Source organism: Lolium rigidum, chromosome 2 (genome assembly GCF_022539505.1).
Source record: "Lolium rigidum isolate FL_2022 chromosome 2, APGP_CSIRO_Lrig_0.1, whole genome shotgun sequence".
In the NCBI taxonomy this organism is placed as follows: Eukaryota; Viridiplantae; Streptophyta; class Magnoliopsida; order Poales; family Poaceae; genus Lolium; species Lolium rigidum.
The window spans coordinates 279,289,493-279,304,792 of NC_061509.1; the positions used below are offsets into that span (position 1 = coordinate 279,289,493).

General features: G+C 44.0%; 2 protein-coding genes across 2 annotated transcripts; both read left to right on the plus strand.

The window, feature by feature from the left end:
- Positions 1–2,467: 2,467 nt before the first annotated feature.
- Positions 2,468–6,197, plus strand: LOC124688914 (telomere-binding protein 1-like). Its single transcript, XM_047222532.1, has 9 exons — positions 2,468–2,598; positions 2,712–3,696; positions 3,820–3,957; positions 4,144–4,236; positions 4,331–4,410; positions 4,679–4,923; positions 5,104–5,355; positions 5,445–5,508; positions 5,744–6,197. Exons 1-9 carry the CDS (start codon positions 2,509–2,511, stop codon positions 5,897–5,899), a joined length of 2,103 nt encoding a protein of 700 aa, XP_047078488.1. The 5' UTR covers positions 2,468–2,508; the 3' UTR covers positions 5,900–6,197.
- A 3,724-nt stretch (positions 6,198–9,921) lies between these two features.
- LOC124693535 (3-ketoacyl-CoA thiolase 2, peroxisomal-like) lies at positions 9,922–13,535 on the plus strand. The gene is made up of 14 exons (XM_047227013.1): positions 9,922–10,060; positions 10,180–10,256; positions 10,920–11,004; positions 11,107–11,233; positions 11,331–11,429; positions 11,519–11,586; positions 11,667–11,774; positions 11,862–11,939; positions 12,152–12,284; positions 12,373–12,469; positions 12,569–12,692; positions 12,772–12,880; positions 13,029–13,112; positions 13,232–13,535. The coding sequence occupies exons 1-14, from the start codon at positions 9,974–9,976 to the stop codon at positions 13,342–13,344; spliced, it is 1,389 nt and encodes a 462-aa protein (XP_047082969.1). The 5' UTR covers positions 9,922–9,973; the 3' UTR covers positions 13,345–13,535.
- The last annotated feature ends 1,765 nt before the right edge of the window (positions 13,536–15,300 follow it).

Genomic DNA, 15,300 nt, shown 5'->3' on the forward strand with positions numbered 1-15,300 from the left:
AGGTGAGCTTCATCATCCAAAGCAAACGCCTCCAGGAAGTCGGATCCATATTCCGTCCAATCCAATGAAGGCCGAGTCAAGGAGTTTCATCCTACTAGAACGTACGCATTGAGACCGGCTCTGCTTCGACCATGTCCGTGTGGTCAGATTAACTCGTCGTTACAGCCACTTGGGACGCACGAACGTGGTAGCGACAGACACGCCTGGAGAAGGCCATGATTCGCCCAAGCGTGCCGACCTTGGATACTACAGTGACATTGCTGGATCACCTTCGAATCATTGCTCGAAGCACCAAACACTCGGTCACCTCTGGCCAATTAGGATCCCACAATATTCTGTGATCGATGCAACCTATGCCTTGCCACCACCATGATTTTGTATCTGATTATTCACCCCACGGCCAAAGAACGCGGTGCCTGTTGTTCCTCTGCTCTATGCTACCGCACTTACCACTCTCTTTTGAAAGCGAGACAGAGGATGCCGACGACCCCAACCATGGCCGGAGAAGATAAGTCGCGACGCCATCAGGAGCAAAACAGAGGGTTTCAGAAAAGTGGGGAGCTGAAAAAACAAGGCCCGCGGCGACACTTTGTGAATGAGGATCGCCAATCCCGCCACCCCACCCCAGCTAAGGGCTTGTTCAATTCAAACGAATTGTGTAGAATTTTGGAAGAATTTAGATCCATAAGATTTTTACTACACCCTCTGATCCAAATTAATTGCTTTAACTTTATCTAGATAATCTAGACATTAATTGATTTAACTTTATCTAGATATGCATGTATCTAGTATCTAGATAAAGTTAAATCAATTAATTTGGATCAGAGGCAATACAAACGTTGTTGATTCATAGGATTGCAATCCTTTGAAATTCCTGCAATGGATTCATTTGCACTATGGATTGGAGGAAATTTTCCCTTCACTCCAACCTCTTTTTATAATTTTTTTTGTTTTCTTGTGCAATCAAACGCTCGTTTTGGATCCAAAATCATGTAGTTTCCTAATCCTATATGCTTGGAGAAGACATGACATTTCAATCCTATGTTTTTCTTATTCCTATATTTTGAAAATCCTGCGAATCAAACAAGCTATTGTGTGGGAGCTTGTGATGATTTTTGAAAAAGGTTGACTCTATGAAATTTTTTAGCGAAGCATGTGTATTTGGGTAGCAAATAAGTGGTAAAGGTACTAAAAAAGCACACATGTCTCTATACGTCCCGCAATCCACAACAGGTGCGGTGTCAAGAAGCTCGTTTAGGGATAATGAGTTGACTTGGTCCAGTAGTCCACCATACAACCATCTATCGGGTCCAGCATAGAGCATGGAACATTTCTGCATAATCTTACATTTTCTCCATCTTACGGAAGGTTTTGGTCATTTACCAAGGACATCTACACTAGATAAGCTATACATGAAGTATAATCATTCACTCTCCCTTGAACCTATACTGGCATTCAAAGTTGTAGTCTTGGTTATGGCTCGAGCCATAAGTTGAGCATTTCATTTATCCCTTTGTATGGATATGGTTGTTTTATTTACGGCATATTTGGTTTTTAGCTATAACTTTTCAAGTTAGAGTGTGGCTAGCCATAAAAGTGGGATTTAAAATATTTAAACCAAATTTTGGCAGAAGTTGGCAAAAAGTTAGACTGACAAATGAAATCATACATGTAAAAGTGTAGTAAAAAAACAAACACATGCCAACTAAATTTTGGCTAAATGCAATAAAAGTGTAGTAAAATGTAGTAAAAACCAAACACATGTCAACTAAATTTTGGCTTGGTAAAATGTGGCTACGAACCAAGCATCCCCTTAAAATCGAGTCGAAAACCTGGTTGTCTACTTTACCTATGGCCTGCGTATAAGACCGGTGTACATGCCACATTACATCGCACCCACTACACACTACAATCCAGTATCGCGGTACACGGTATGGGCGAGTGGGTGGGTTTTAGGTGTAAATTTTTCTTGTACAGAAAAAGAGGACGGAAAAAGATGCTAGGGTTTTACCAAGGTAGAAGCAATCGGAAGCAGCGAGAGAACCAAACCACACACACAGACACAGAGAGAGATACCCCAAATCGGAGGGTTTTACCCGGCCGTTCCTCTCCGCCATCCTCCGCCCCGTCGCCGTCCCCGTCGCCGGCGAGGCCTCCTCCTCCCCCTCCCGCCCTCCTCCGGCCAGATCGGATCAGAGCAACCCCCCCTGCCTCCTCTGCCACCGGTTCTTGCCCCGACCCACCCACCAACCCGACCAAACCCCATTCCGAATCCGCCTTGCCGTAGCTCAGCGGTTACCGCCGGCGCCCCTCGAATCCCCGCCTCGCCGCGCGCGCGTCGGCCGCTCGTCCCCGCCCCGTCCGCAATCTCTGCCCATTTGGGCTCCCAAGGTAACGAGCCCGTCTACTCGATTCCGTCGTACGATTGGTTAAACCCCCACCGACCTGACTCTGCAATTCTTTCGAGATCCCCTCAGCGGCCGCTCTGCCCACGGCTCAGGTCCGGAAATGGTGTTCCGGAAGAAGCTGGATGAAGGATCCGGCAGCGGCAGTGGCACCCGTCAACCCCGTAAACCCCGCGCTGCGCCTCTGGCTCCGGTACATACACAATTCCCTTTTTTCTTTGTTATATCCTCTGCTCTGGTTCATATTATCCCATTCTGTACTGTAATATTTTACAACTGCGTATCTGATGGTTGATTGTAACCCAGGTGAAACGCTCGGCGCGGCTGAAGAAGAAGCAGATGTACGCGCTGAATCTGCTGGCCACGGTCGCCGAATCGCTGTCGTCGGATGAGGATGGTTCCTCTAGCGGGACTGACGCGGGGGAGACAGAGGAAGGTTACAATTCAAAAGGGACATCTGTCAAGGTAGAGCAATTGGATGAGGAGGCGGGTTGCAATTCAAAGGGGACATCTGTTAAAACTGAGCAATTGGTTGAAGTCCCACTGATGTTGCTCGATAGCACGGCGTTGGAGAATGGTTGCTCGCCGCTCGATAGCGCGGTGTTGGAGAACGGTTGCCCGCCGCTCGATAGCGCAGCGTTGGAGAACGATTGCTGCAGAGGATACGCAATGGGCTGTGCTGGGATCTGTGCATCTCTCAGCCAAACTAACTTACGCATGAGGGAGGGTGTGTCGACCCAGAATGTTGCTGGTACGGTATCGTCGGAGTCGCTAATAAAAGAGCCAGGTGTGTTTGCTGAGGGCTCGCTGGTTAGTCGTAGAAAACCAGGCCCGTTGGGTCATGGCCTTGGCACAATTCCGGAGTATGAGACTGTTGGAGTATGCCCTCCTTGTTCCACGGGATTAGCAGCTGTTAAGCAAGAGCCTCAGTCCATACCCGTAATGATCACAAGTCAAGGTGATGGTATTGCTGCAACTCGGCATAGTGCGGCTGGCACCATGGATATGGATGTCAAACCTCTACCTGTGGTTATTGCTGAGAGTAGCTCAGGAATGCACTTGGATGGCCCTCACATGGGCCTTAAGTCTGATCCATCCTGTTCCTATAAAGTGCAGCATGCTGCAGATAGAGATGATGACGAAAAATTTCCCCGCGTCCATCCAAGCACCTCGAGAAGTAAGGGTGGTTATCTACCACATTATTTAGGTGACTGTAGGACAAGGAGATTCTTCGCCACCAGGATGAGGAAGGCAGCTCGTAATAAGATATGTGGAGAGATGTCCAATAAAGGTATTTGGAGTTTCCTCTACAGCTCCATAGCATCCATAAAGAAGAGTTCTTTCTTTTGCTAATCTGTATCATCTGGTCTAGTTATAGCAGGAATTGTACTGAATAGTGTTGTATTATTTATAGGTAACAAGCTGAGTATCCGTGGAAAGAAGATATCCACTACACGCCGAAGGGCGCAAACACAACGAACAATGCACAAGACAAAGAAAGTAGCTGAATGCTACTCTGCACAACCATCTGATGAAGAGACCCTAACTGAAAGTATGGAGCCTACTTATATTACTGTTTCACCTTTGCGGTATTTCAAGGTCGCAAGTTATTTAGGATGATTAAATTGTAGTATTGCACACAGTTCGTACAACTTAGCATTTTATGCACAGTATTTGGATAGCCTTACTTCCTGTTTTGGTAAATTGCCTGAATTGAAATGCCTGTTGCCATTTCCAGCCAGCGGGACATCAGTCCCCATGGGAGGTCAAGATGCACCATGTGCTTCTGAGTCTGGTCAAAAAAAGCCATGTGCTGCTGAGGGTTATAATGGTATACTTCATTTGTTTCTGTAGTGTATACATACATGTAACCATTACTTAATTCATCGACACGATGACTTACTATTGTTTTCGTCTATTTCCAGTCAAGTTTATCATCAAGTCATTCAACATCCCTGAGGTATTAATTGAGGTCCCTGAAGATGCAACAGTTGGTTCATTGAAGGTAAAACACTATTTGGGCATCCAATTTTATAAAAACTATTGGCTTATTAGCAACCATGCACCCAGTGTAGCAAGATATTCTCTACCTCATTGCTGTGAGTAACCTATTATCATTGATATTATACGCAGCAATTGTTGCTTCCTTGTCTTATGAGGTTTCTAAATTCCAGCATTCTGAATTTTAGTATCATTTTTCTGTCTTTAAAAAAAAATTTGTTGTTGCATAGACATTACCTTCTTATGAATAACATGTTTCAATTTGTCTTTAGAGAATTGTAACGGATGCTGTCACTGATACAATCGAAGGCGGCCTCCGTGTCCGTGTACTTCTTCAAGGAAAGATCATTCAAGATGACAATACGACACTTCAGCAGGCTGGGATTTGCCACGGGGCAAAACTAGATAGCATAGGCTTTTCACTGGAATGCGTAGCTAAACAAGATTCTGATCCTTCAGTAATAGCTCCTGAAGAAACGCGCCCTGTTGGTACATGTATTGTGCAACCGTTATCTAAGTAAGTTACCACGAAGCCATCTCTTCCTGCAATATTAGACTGAGATTTGGATTAGGTGCACTGGTTGTCGAGATGCATATGACAATTTGTGCTAGCGTAGCTGTTCTGCGGATGTTTGAAACAATGCTTTGATTGATTTCCGCTGTTTATGCTCATCTAAGGATTTTAATTTCCATTCAGGGTGAAGTGCGAAGAACCTTCTCCAAGCTTCGCTCTAAGCGATCCTGTTTATTCTTTTGGAGGAGCTGCACAAGTCAAGTCAGAAATCCAAGGGATCGATGTAGCTGGAACTTCAAATGTAGGTGAGCTGGCTATTGTGCCACATCCCAGATCAAAGCAAAGGGATTTCGGGCAAAGACGTAAACGAAGGCCCTTCTCTATTCCTGAGGTGGTGTCGCTGGTGGAAGCCGTCGAAAAGCTTGGATTTGGAAGGTCTGTGCCCAGAATAATTCTTCCAGTTGGTGCAAGGTCACTGCACACCATAGTTTGTCTCACTTGGGCCTGTTTATCTGTTTGTCCAGATGGAAGAACGTTAAATACCATGCGTTCGGCGACAACCAAGAGAGGACCTATGTTGACCTTAAGGTAATTCCCTCGAAAACTGTTTGGTGGAAATGCTTGAAGCCACTAGCAGCCATCACTATAATTTCATCCTGTCAATGTTCCACTTCACAGCTTATATCTCGCTGCCTAACACTCCTCCTTAGCTCCTTGTTTGCCATATCTTTTTGCTAGTACAGAGCACTGGATTGGAAAATTAATTCTATCAGATGAAACGTGCTGGTTTCCTAAAATCTCCGAAAATGTTTTGATGGACCAGGACAAGTGGAAGAACTTGGTGCACACCGCCAGCATACCACCTCAGCTGAGAAGAGGCCAGGCGATCCCGACGCAGGATCTCCTCGATCGTGTGCTCGCAGCGCAAGCCTACTGGTCTGTCCGCCAGCCGAAGCTCGAGGACCACCACCAACCATGATGCTGAAACCCTGCGACCTGTCTTGCCTAGATAGAAGGCAAGCTGGTTCTTGTGTAAAAAAATTGTCCCTGGTGGACAATGTATGTATGTTAGGGGATTCTACCCAAAGAGGTTTGGGTATGATTGACTAGTTTTGTTTGTGTGGCTCCAAATTCACAACCCTAGCTAGGGTTGGTCTGAGTTGGAGGCCTGTAACTAAAAATGATTCGGAGAACAAAAAAAAAGGCAAACTGTGTGTCTGTCCATAAATTAAGAAGCAGGCTGTTTCTCCTTTGCAGCTGTTGTGCAGCTGCCTTCACCACTTGCCAGTAGTTTCTATCTTTTGAACATAATTTAGTTTCTAATTGACATTATTTTAATTTGATAGATGAGACCAGATGCCAGTATTTTTTAAGAAATAAATTCCAGGTTCTTTCCTAGAAGATAGATAAAATGCAAAGTTTGTTTGCGTTTATTTTCTTTTTTGAGGGGAGGCCAAGGTTGTTTGCAAATTGCGATGTCTGTTTTGATGTCGCATGGTGTAGGTGAGATCTAGAAGGCGCATTGATGTTGGAACTTAGCAAATAGGTTCGTTTCTGGAAAAGCATTTCGGGCTGTTGCGCTCCAAGGGCGATGGCGTCAGGCCGCCTGACGAACTCTCGAATCATCCGGCGGTTCATCCCATGCGGATATGGATGCGAATATTATCAGCATATAGTACGTATATCCGATCGAAGAAAGAGTCTTTAATGCTGGTGTATAGCTCGTGGGAAGTTGTTGAACAATGTTATGATTCACTCACCATATCGAAAATTTGAACTTCTATGCTTTAGTCATTTTCAGAAGTCCTTACCAAATTTGTTGTTTAAAAATCTAAATGCGACATTTAACAATAGAGGCCAAATCTATAATTAAGATAATAGGTATTTAACAAATGAGGCTAGAGGTCCCCTAAATACAACTATTGTCTTTTCGGCCATCCTTTTGGTCGCCTTTTTCTCCCCAAAAAGGTCCCTTGGAAATGAATTGCTTTCTATCTAATGGAATGGCAAACCGCCTGCCTTTACCTCTAAAAGAAAGCGGCAAAAATCTTTAAATTATTGCCAAATACATATAACTGTGTACTCTTTCCATTCTGCAATACGAATCACATTTTGATTGTCTAATTTGTGCTTGGGCCGTGAATTTGTTATAGAGTAAGATATTTGTGTTAGTGGTTATAAAATCACAACATTAAGAACACACATTCGGGTATGAACCCTCGTCTCTTTTGAGAAACGTACGGGCTCATTTTATTCATGCGATTTCGAAAACATAAGAAATACCAAAAAACAGAGAAAAGTTATAATTGCATTTGCAAAACATAACACGATAATTTTGCGAAATTAGGTGTTTGATCCAGGCAGATAGAAAAGATATATTAATTGTAAAAAAGCACAACCAAATCAAGGCAAAACGTGCAAATGTGAGATTAGGCCATGGTTATCCATGTTATGGTATTTACCTTGTTCTTTGTGCATATATGAATGTAAAGAAAATGTTTGAGAGTCTTTTTGGTTCAAAGGAAATTCATAAGAATGTGGAATTTTCCGTTATATCTTATTTGGTTTGTAGGATCTGAATCTATTACGTTGTTTCCATGGTCTATTTTGCACGTAATTGTATGGAAAAGTATTTCTTCAATTCAACCTCGTGTAAATTTCTATATGTTTCTACAACTAATATGGCATAAAAATCGTGTGGTTTTCCTGTAATGCAATCAAACATGGATTTTTTCATCTCCCTTAGAGCAAACATATGATTAAAAAATTGCAAAATACCACCACATTTTAGGCAACAGCTACAAAACGCCACCACTATTCTTTTTTTTTTCTTAGAAAACCACCACCCGTCACTATAGTTGTTGCAGATAGCACTGATCAGGTGGCTTATGTCGTTTGACACTATTTCAGACAAGCAGGGCCCACTACTGCATAGTTTTGCAAAAAAAAACACCTTCATATATGTCTATCTTCTTATATGTGTCCTCTTTCTGTTTCTCCCCATAATTTATTTATTTCTATTCCTCTATTATCTTATTTTTTTCCTCAGATGTGGAGTTGACCTAAGCGTTCCCTGCTCGGCGGCAAGGCTCCAGGATGCGTCGCGGGCACAAGCAAGGTTGAGGTGAAGGAGTTATGCCCTAGAGGCAATCATAATAATAATTATTTATTAACTATAATTTCATGTTTATTATTAAGTTTATCCTTATGCTATAACTGCGAAGTTCCTCGAATATGAGATTCGAAAAAAAAATCTCACTAGCAGGCTTAGAGATAAACAAAAAAGAAATAGTTGCTAGTTTTGCCCCTAATAAGACTAGCTATGTGTTGTCATATGATCAAGATTTTCTGATCATGATCATGGATATGCTAACAACAATGAGGGTGGATCGTTTGGCTGAACGGTCGTAAATCAACGTCCATGAATGCGAAATCATAGATCGAACTGCTGAATTGGCAAAATTCGGTGCTATCATAGTATCCGCCAAGTTCACGGGCTGGAGATAAGCGGACTCGAACCGCTGACATCCGCCACAGGGTAAACCACTGCCTCGCAGTGTCCCCCCCCCCGAATGATCGGTGCGGCGGTTAGGCATCCATATCCATATACCATTGAATTCTTAGGGTTCCAGAATATGCTTATTTTACTAGTCTTCGGAAACGGAAAACCCTGAACCAAGAAGATTTAGGTATGTAGGGTATGGTTTTTTTTATTGTGTCCACTCTTTCTTCACGTATTTTATTATATAAAATAAAAATAAAAAAACCTCTACTTTGCAGACCCAAATAACTGGCTATGAGATATTTTTTTATGGTTGGTAGCAAAATATCATTAAATGTTAATTATGTAAACGTCCTTTGACCATGACAATATTATGGTGACTCATATCGGAGGGTATGCTTTAATCTTATCCACACTCACCGGTTAACCCCGAGTGTTGGGAAGGTTAAGACTCAGGTATATATGAAGGTGCGGGAAACCTAATTATTTAAAGGAGAGATATGAACTAGTTCCTCTTGGTGTTGTGATGGTAAGTAACATGTCTACGCAGTCACATTGTGATTGTGATCACACGACATCATCAATATACAAGAAAAGGAGCGTTGATATCGAATCAAGGATAACATGTATAGTAATCAAGTGTTGATTACGGGGATACGAAAGTCTCGCTTCGGGTTATGAACATATCGTGTAACAAAGAGAACAACATATAGCAACACTAAAGGCTCGCTAAAAAACCTTTGAGTATGCAAAGAAGCCAACGTGGATATCTAGATCCCAAAATTGGTTTATCTGAAGGTGTTCGCACTAGTGGTTGCGCTATACAAAACCTGTCGGGCCACACGCTTAAGGTTGTTGAGGTTCCCCCAACTTAAATTGTTGAACAAATTGCTCGAAGTCTCTACCGCTTCTCTGGTTGTCCGTGTCTATCTACTCCCTCTCCACATATGTCGTAAGGCTGCACCACTCTCGCCGCGGTAAGTAACCCTGGACGGCGCAGCCCTCATGAAGTGTACCTCTGGACGTGCGCACTATGCCGGAGGAATCGTCCTTTTGATTCTTGGGGCAAAGAGATATTCTTACGGCCAGGAGGTATCGCCTAGCTGCGAGGTCACACAAATACATCCAAAATCTTCAGTTAAATGGTTTTCTTAAAAAAATGATCTGTAGCTCTTGCCTGAAATGTGGTGGTATTTTGCAATTTGGACTATCATGTATTTGTGTGTTTTTTTCTTAACCTGCCGTGCGGTTTCTGACATCACAAATCTGCATTTCTAGAACACACAAATACATCCAAAATCTTCTGTTAAAATACACCACCATACTGATCCATGTCTGAACGAACGTGCCATGGCAGGCAGCGCCGTACGTAGAATACACAATCTCTACACGGTTGCGTCACGCTACCCGCAAGCTAAAACAACCGCTTTAATTCGCTTCCTTCCCCCACTTTTCGATAAGAACAGACAGACCAGACCAGACCCATCACACCAAACTTCTCCCCCGACTCCGAGCACCACCACACCGCAGCCGATCTCGGACATCTCGGCCATGGAGAAGGCGATCGACCGGCAGCGCGTGCTCCTCGCGCACCTCCTCCCCTCCTCCTCCTCCGCCACCGGCCAGCCCCAGCTATCCGTGAGATTTCCTCCACCTCCCCTCCGCGATCTCCCCTTTTCGTCTTCCCGCGATTTTTTCCCTCCGCGGACCGCGGGAGCTTGACGAGCTGAGCTGATTCAATCGCTGTTGGGGTGCAGGCGTCGGAGTGCGCGGCGGGGGACAGCGCCGCATACCAGAGGAGCTCCTGCTTCGGGGACGACGTCGTCATCGTCGCGTAAGCATTCCTCCCACCCACCAGCCCACCTACCTGCCTGCCTGCTCGTCGATCCAGCCATTCTGTTCTTGTTACTTGTTAGCATCCCCATCCCGCGCACCCCGGTGGCAGGCGAATCGGAAGCTCCAGTTTGCATGATCCAACACGTAGATTTAACGAGGTCAACTGGTTTGCTGTTGAGCTGAATCGGAGTCGATTGCATCTGAGCTCAGGTAGTTGTGAAGGGGCCTGATATTTTCCACAGCCTAATTTGTACTTGCAGTACTACTACGTTGGGGATGTACAGTATCGTCATCCCGCGTGCGTTGATGGAAAATCGGTAGTTCCAAAACTATGCCAATAGCTTACATCAAGGGAATTAATTAGTTAGTTCTTGAGCTTGAGCTTGAGCTTGAGACAGCCAAGCCCCCAACTGTAGTTGACTTCAGATGGTTATGAAGGAGACTGATGCTTTCCCCAACCTGTCATCATACACACCAAGCATACTCAATCGTACTGAACCCACAGCTGAGGTCCAAGTTGTGTGGAGGCTAGGTCCTGGGAATGCAAAGCATTGCGCCGCTTTGTGGGTGTACCGTGCTATTGAAATTACAGTATGAATACAACAGTAGATGGACGAGATGTTTGTTATAATCGCTTTCTTCTTTGCCGTATTACCTGCAGTGCTTACCGGACACCGATATGCAAGGCCAAGCGCGGAGGTTTCAAGGACACGTTCCCGGAGGACCTTCTCACCCCTGTCCTCAAGGTATGCACCTGTCGTGTCACCCTTTGTGCTATGGCTCGTTCGAACCAAAAAAAAAAAATGTGTTTTCTCAGTTTGTTCATCGCTTCGTATTTCCATGTACAGGCTGTTCTGGACAAAACTAGAATCAACCCAGCTGAGATTGGCGACGTTGTAGTTGGGACGGTGCTAGGCCCAGGTTCCCAGCGTGCAATCGAGTGCAGGACGGCATCTTTGCTGGCTGGAATTCCTGGTAAATACTATGTTTTCAATCATATATGTCACCCTCATAGCACGAAGGAAGGAGTTTCTTGGTTTCTGTTTCCTTAATTCCCTCTTCGTTGATGTAGAAACCGTTCCTGTGAGAACTGTGAACCGGCAATGCTCGTCCGGGCTACAGGCTGTAGCTGATGTTGCCGCTGCTATTAAAGCCGGCTTCTATGACATAGGTAGTTACAGTAAGCTTTATGCTATTTTTATGTATAGCTGCTTTCTATCAAGTTTGAGGTGCTGAGTTACAGCTTTTCATTCAAAACAGGGATTGGTGCTGGTCTGGAATCCATGTCAACAAATTCTGTTGGTTGGGAAGGCGAAGTAAACCCCAGAGTACGTACGGGTTCTGTACACGCACTGTATTTTGATCCATGTACTTTGCTCATGTGTCAGTAACACATTCTTCTTTGCAGGTGATTGAATTACAGAAAGCACAGGATTGTCTCCTGCCCATGGGAATAACGTCTGAAAATGTTGCTGAGCGATATGGCGTAACCAGACAAGAGCAAGATCAGGCTGCTGTGAGTTCTTTGGAGCATCCACTATGTTTTATTTCCATTGCTTTGGCTCAAATAAAAAATGTGTTTAAAACTTTGCCTTTTTAACAGGCTGAATCTCATGCGAGAGCTGCCGCAGCCACGGCTTCTGGAAAATTCAAGGAAGAGATTGTTCCAGTGCATACAAAGGTAAGCGGCATTGTTCCTTGTCTTTGCACTATATTGGTGTTTTCGTTAGGATAACCTTTTTTTATCAGGGTGCATTTAAGAGCTTCGAAACTTTTCTTGTCAAATGTGTTTTTATCTGGCCACGACTAATTCCGCCGATAAAGGATGCTATACTTCATATTTATAAGAGTTTATTTGATACGAGTATTCACTAATACTATCCCATTCTTCAGATCATTGACCCGAAAACTGGAGAGGCAAAGAAAGTTGTGATATCAGTTGATGATGGAATTAGGCCAGGGACCACAGTATCTGGATTGGCGAAGCTTAAAACAGTTTTTAAGAAGGATGGGACTACAACAGCAGGTATTGCAGAACTCCTTTTGTTGGCAGTACTATTGCAACCAGAGGTCTGTAGCTGAAACGTCATTAAGATTCTATTAAACCTATGTAGGCAATTCTAGTCAAGTGAGTGATGGTGCTGGAGCTGTTCTTCTCATGAGGAGATCTGTGGCAGTGAGCAAGGGGCTTCCTATACTTGGTGTTTTCAGGTGCTGCATCTGCCTTTCCTTATGTATAGAAAGAGCACTTGTCCAGTTATTGATGAGTTGCTTTACTGATTATTGTGTCTCGCCTAATCACCATTGTAGGAGTTTCGTTGCTGTTGGAGTGGATCCAGCTGTTATGGGAGTTGGTCCTGCGGTGGCAATACCTGCTGCGGTGAAGGCTGCTGGCCTTGAGATTGATGACATTGATCTCTTTGAATTGAATGAGGTATGTTCAGTTGTTTCAATCCCAGTTCTTTTCTCATCTTATGTTACAATTGTTGATGTCTGAATCATCCATGCCCCAGGCATTTGCATCTCAATTTGTGTACTGCTGCAACAAGTTGGGACTCGACCGGTCAAAAGTAAATGTGAACGGAGGTGCGATCGCCATGGGACACCCTCTTGGCGCAACAGGTAATCGAACATGTGCCGACTTGTATGCGAGGTTATCATGTAGACCTTAGAATGTGATGGTGCTAACAGAAGCACTACTGCTGCAAGTAAACTGTTTGTCTGCATCATCTGAGCAAATGATTTGACGTTGATCCTATTGTTTACTCAGGTGCCCGTTGCATCTCGACCCTTCTGAATGAAATGAAGCGCCGGGGCAGGGACTGCAGATTCGGTGTTGTGACCATGTGCATCGGTTAGTTTTCCCTTCTCTCTGAATTCTGATGCTCACTTTGGTGTGCGCCACATGGGTGCTGGTTAACGAACATCATGCTTGTAACTTGCTTACCATGTTGCGCTGGGTGTCTACCGCAGGATCTGGCATGGGCGCGGGGGCTGTCTTTGAGAGGGGAGACTCGGTGGACGAGCTCTCCAATGCACGCCCAATCCAGTCCCACAATTTCCTGTCCAAGGATGCGAAGCACTAGCGCAGAATTAAACTCATTGTCGCCTGTGTCGAGGTACAGATCCTCAAGCAGCAATACCCACAGCGTAATGCTAATAACTACAAGAAAGAAGAAAGAAGTGTAATTTCCTGGAACAAAAAAATGGTTGTAGTGTCATAAAGTTTCCATGTACCGTTGCACTTGCCACAAATAAAGATCATTTTCCACAGTAACAGGCACACTTGCAACTGTGAAGATGAAAATGGGTCTGCTGTATTCTTGTCAGCTTGGAATCTCTTGCCTGATTCTGTTCCCCCCTGAGACAGGGGAGGGAATGCAAAATCTCCCTGTGCGTTTTACTTTTACCGTATGTGTCGGTCTTGTACGAGTATTTCCGTTTCTTTCACAAGTCTCGTACAGTACTTGTTATGAGTGCATGACCCAGGGCAGGCTGGACTGGTGCTGGTATTGCCTAGACATGATTGCCAGTTGCCACCATATGTGCGCATCTTGGGCCACACATCATCAAGAGTCAGCTGATAGTGGGGCCGTTGTTGCGTACCTAGGTGGTGAGCCGCTCAGTTGCCTGGGCACGTGCACCACTGTGCTCCTAGCACAGTACAGGTTCCCCTCAACAACAAAAAAACACAGTACAGGTGCATTCATGGCGCGAACAAACTGATAGTGGTCGTTTCCATTTTCTTGCTTCATGTGTAGGATGAGGGCTGAAGCCATTTTGTCTATTGAAAAAATTCATATGTTGATAGTAGGTGCTCAAGAGTAATTCTAGCAGATGCCCCGCCCTCATAATTCCAACAGAAATTTATAAATACGATTTTGAGGCAAGATTTTAACATGGGCACAAGTGTGCCAAAAAAACATCTAAATATTTTCGGCATATTTCTCTTGTTTTTAGAGGCGGGAGGTCATACAAGATTTAGCATATGCTCTATCTGGGCATTTAGAAACAAGTATGTACCAAAAAACCAGTTTTGAACTCGGGTGTAGATGCTCCTGGTTAAATAATTTTTTTTAAAAAAAATACCAAACAAATTCAAAAAAATCTGAAATTTTTGGACAATAAACATGAACAAGTGTCCTAGCTGAAATTTAAAAAAAAAATAGAAAAAAATAAAAAAAATCTGAAATTTTGGACAATGAACATGAACAAGTGTCCTAGCTGCACACCAAAAATTTCCAAGAAATGACATATGTAGTGGTTTGTGCAAAAAAAAAAAGTGGTGTTGTTTGAAACATCTAGATTTGTTTCTTACATCAGTCGGATTTGTCTTTTTACACAGATCACTACATATGTATTTCTCGGAGATTTTTGGTGTGTAGTTAGGACACTTGTTTATGTTCATTGTTCGAAATTTTAAGATTTTTTTTTTGAATTTGATTGCTATTTTTTCGAAAAAATTATTCAACCAGGAGTATCTACACCCGGCTTCAGAAATGCCTTGTCCAGTATGTACTAGCTTCTGAAATAGGGCCCCAAGCCTCATTTTATATTTTGAATAGGAAAAGGGCCTGAAGGCCCTAGAAGCTGCAATATATTCAGTCGGTGGGGATACATTTACGAGGAGGTCCAGCAAGAGATAGAATCTACAAAGAGTGCCTGCAAAATTTACACCAAGAATTTTGGAACAAATCTAGAAAAAGCAATCGGGTTCTTCTCCACAGCTTTGACGAGCTCCACTTGACGTCTGTGCCATCAACGCCGCCGTTCGGGACGAACCACTTGTGTAACTACCGAGAAGTGCTCGATACATAGTAGACAAAGATTCTCCGCTTTAGTACCATGCCTGGAGGAAGAACATTCACCATCTTGTGGCTATGGAGGGCCGCCCTTCGTACATGGAAGGCGAGGGAAGGACGGCGACGACCATCACGAGTCCCCAACTGAAGTACTCCTAGGAACGTATGTAGCTTGCGGTTAAATCAAAGATATAAGGCTGGAAGACAACTCCTCACATGCCTCGATTACCACGATGGTAG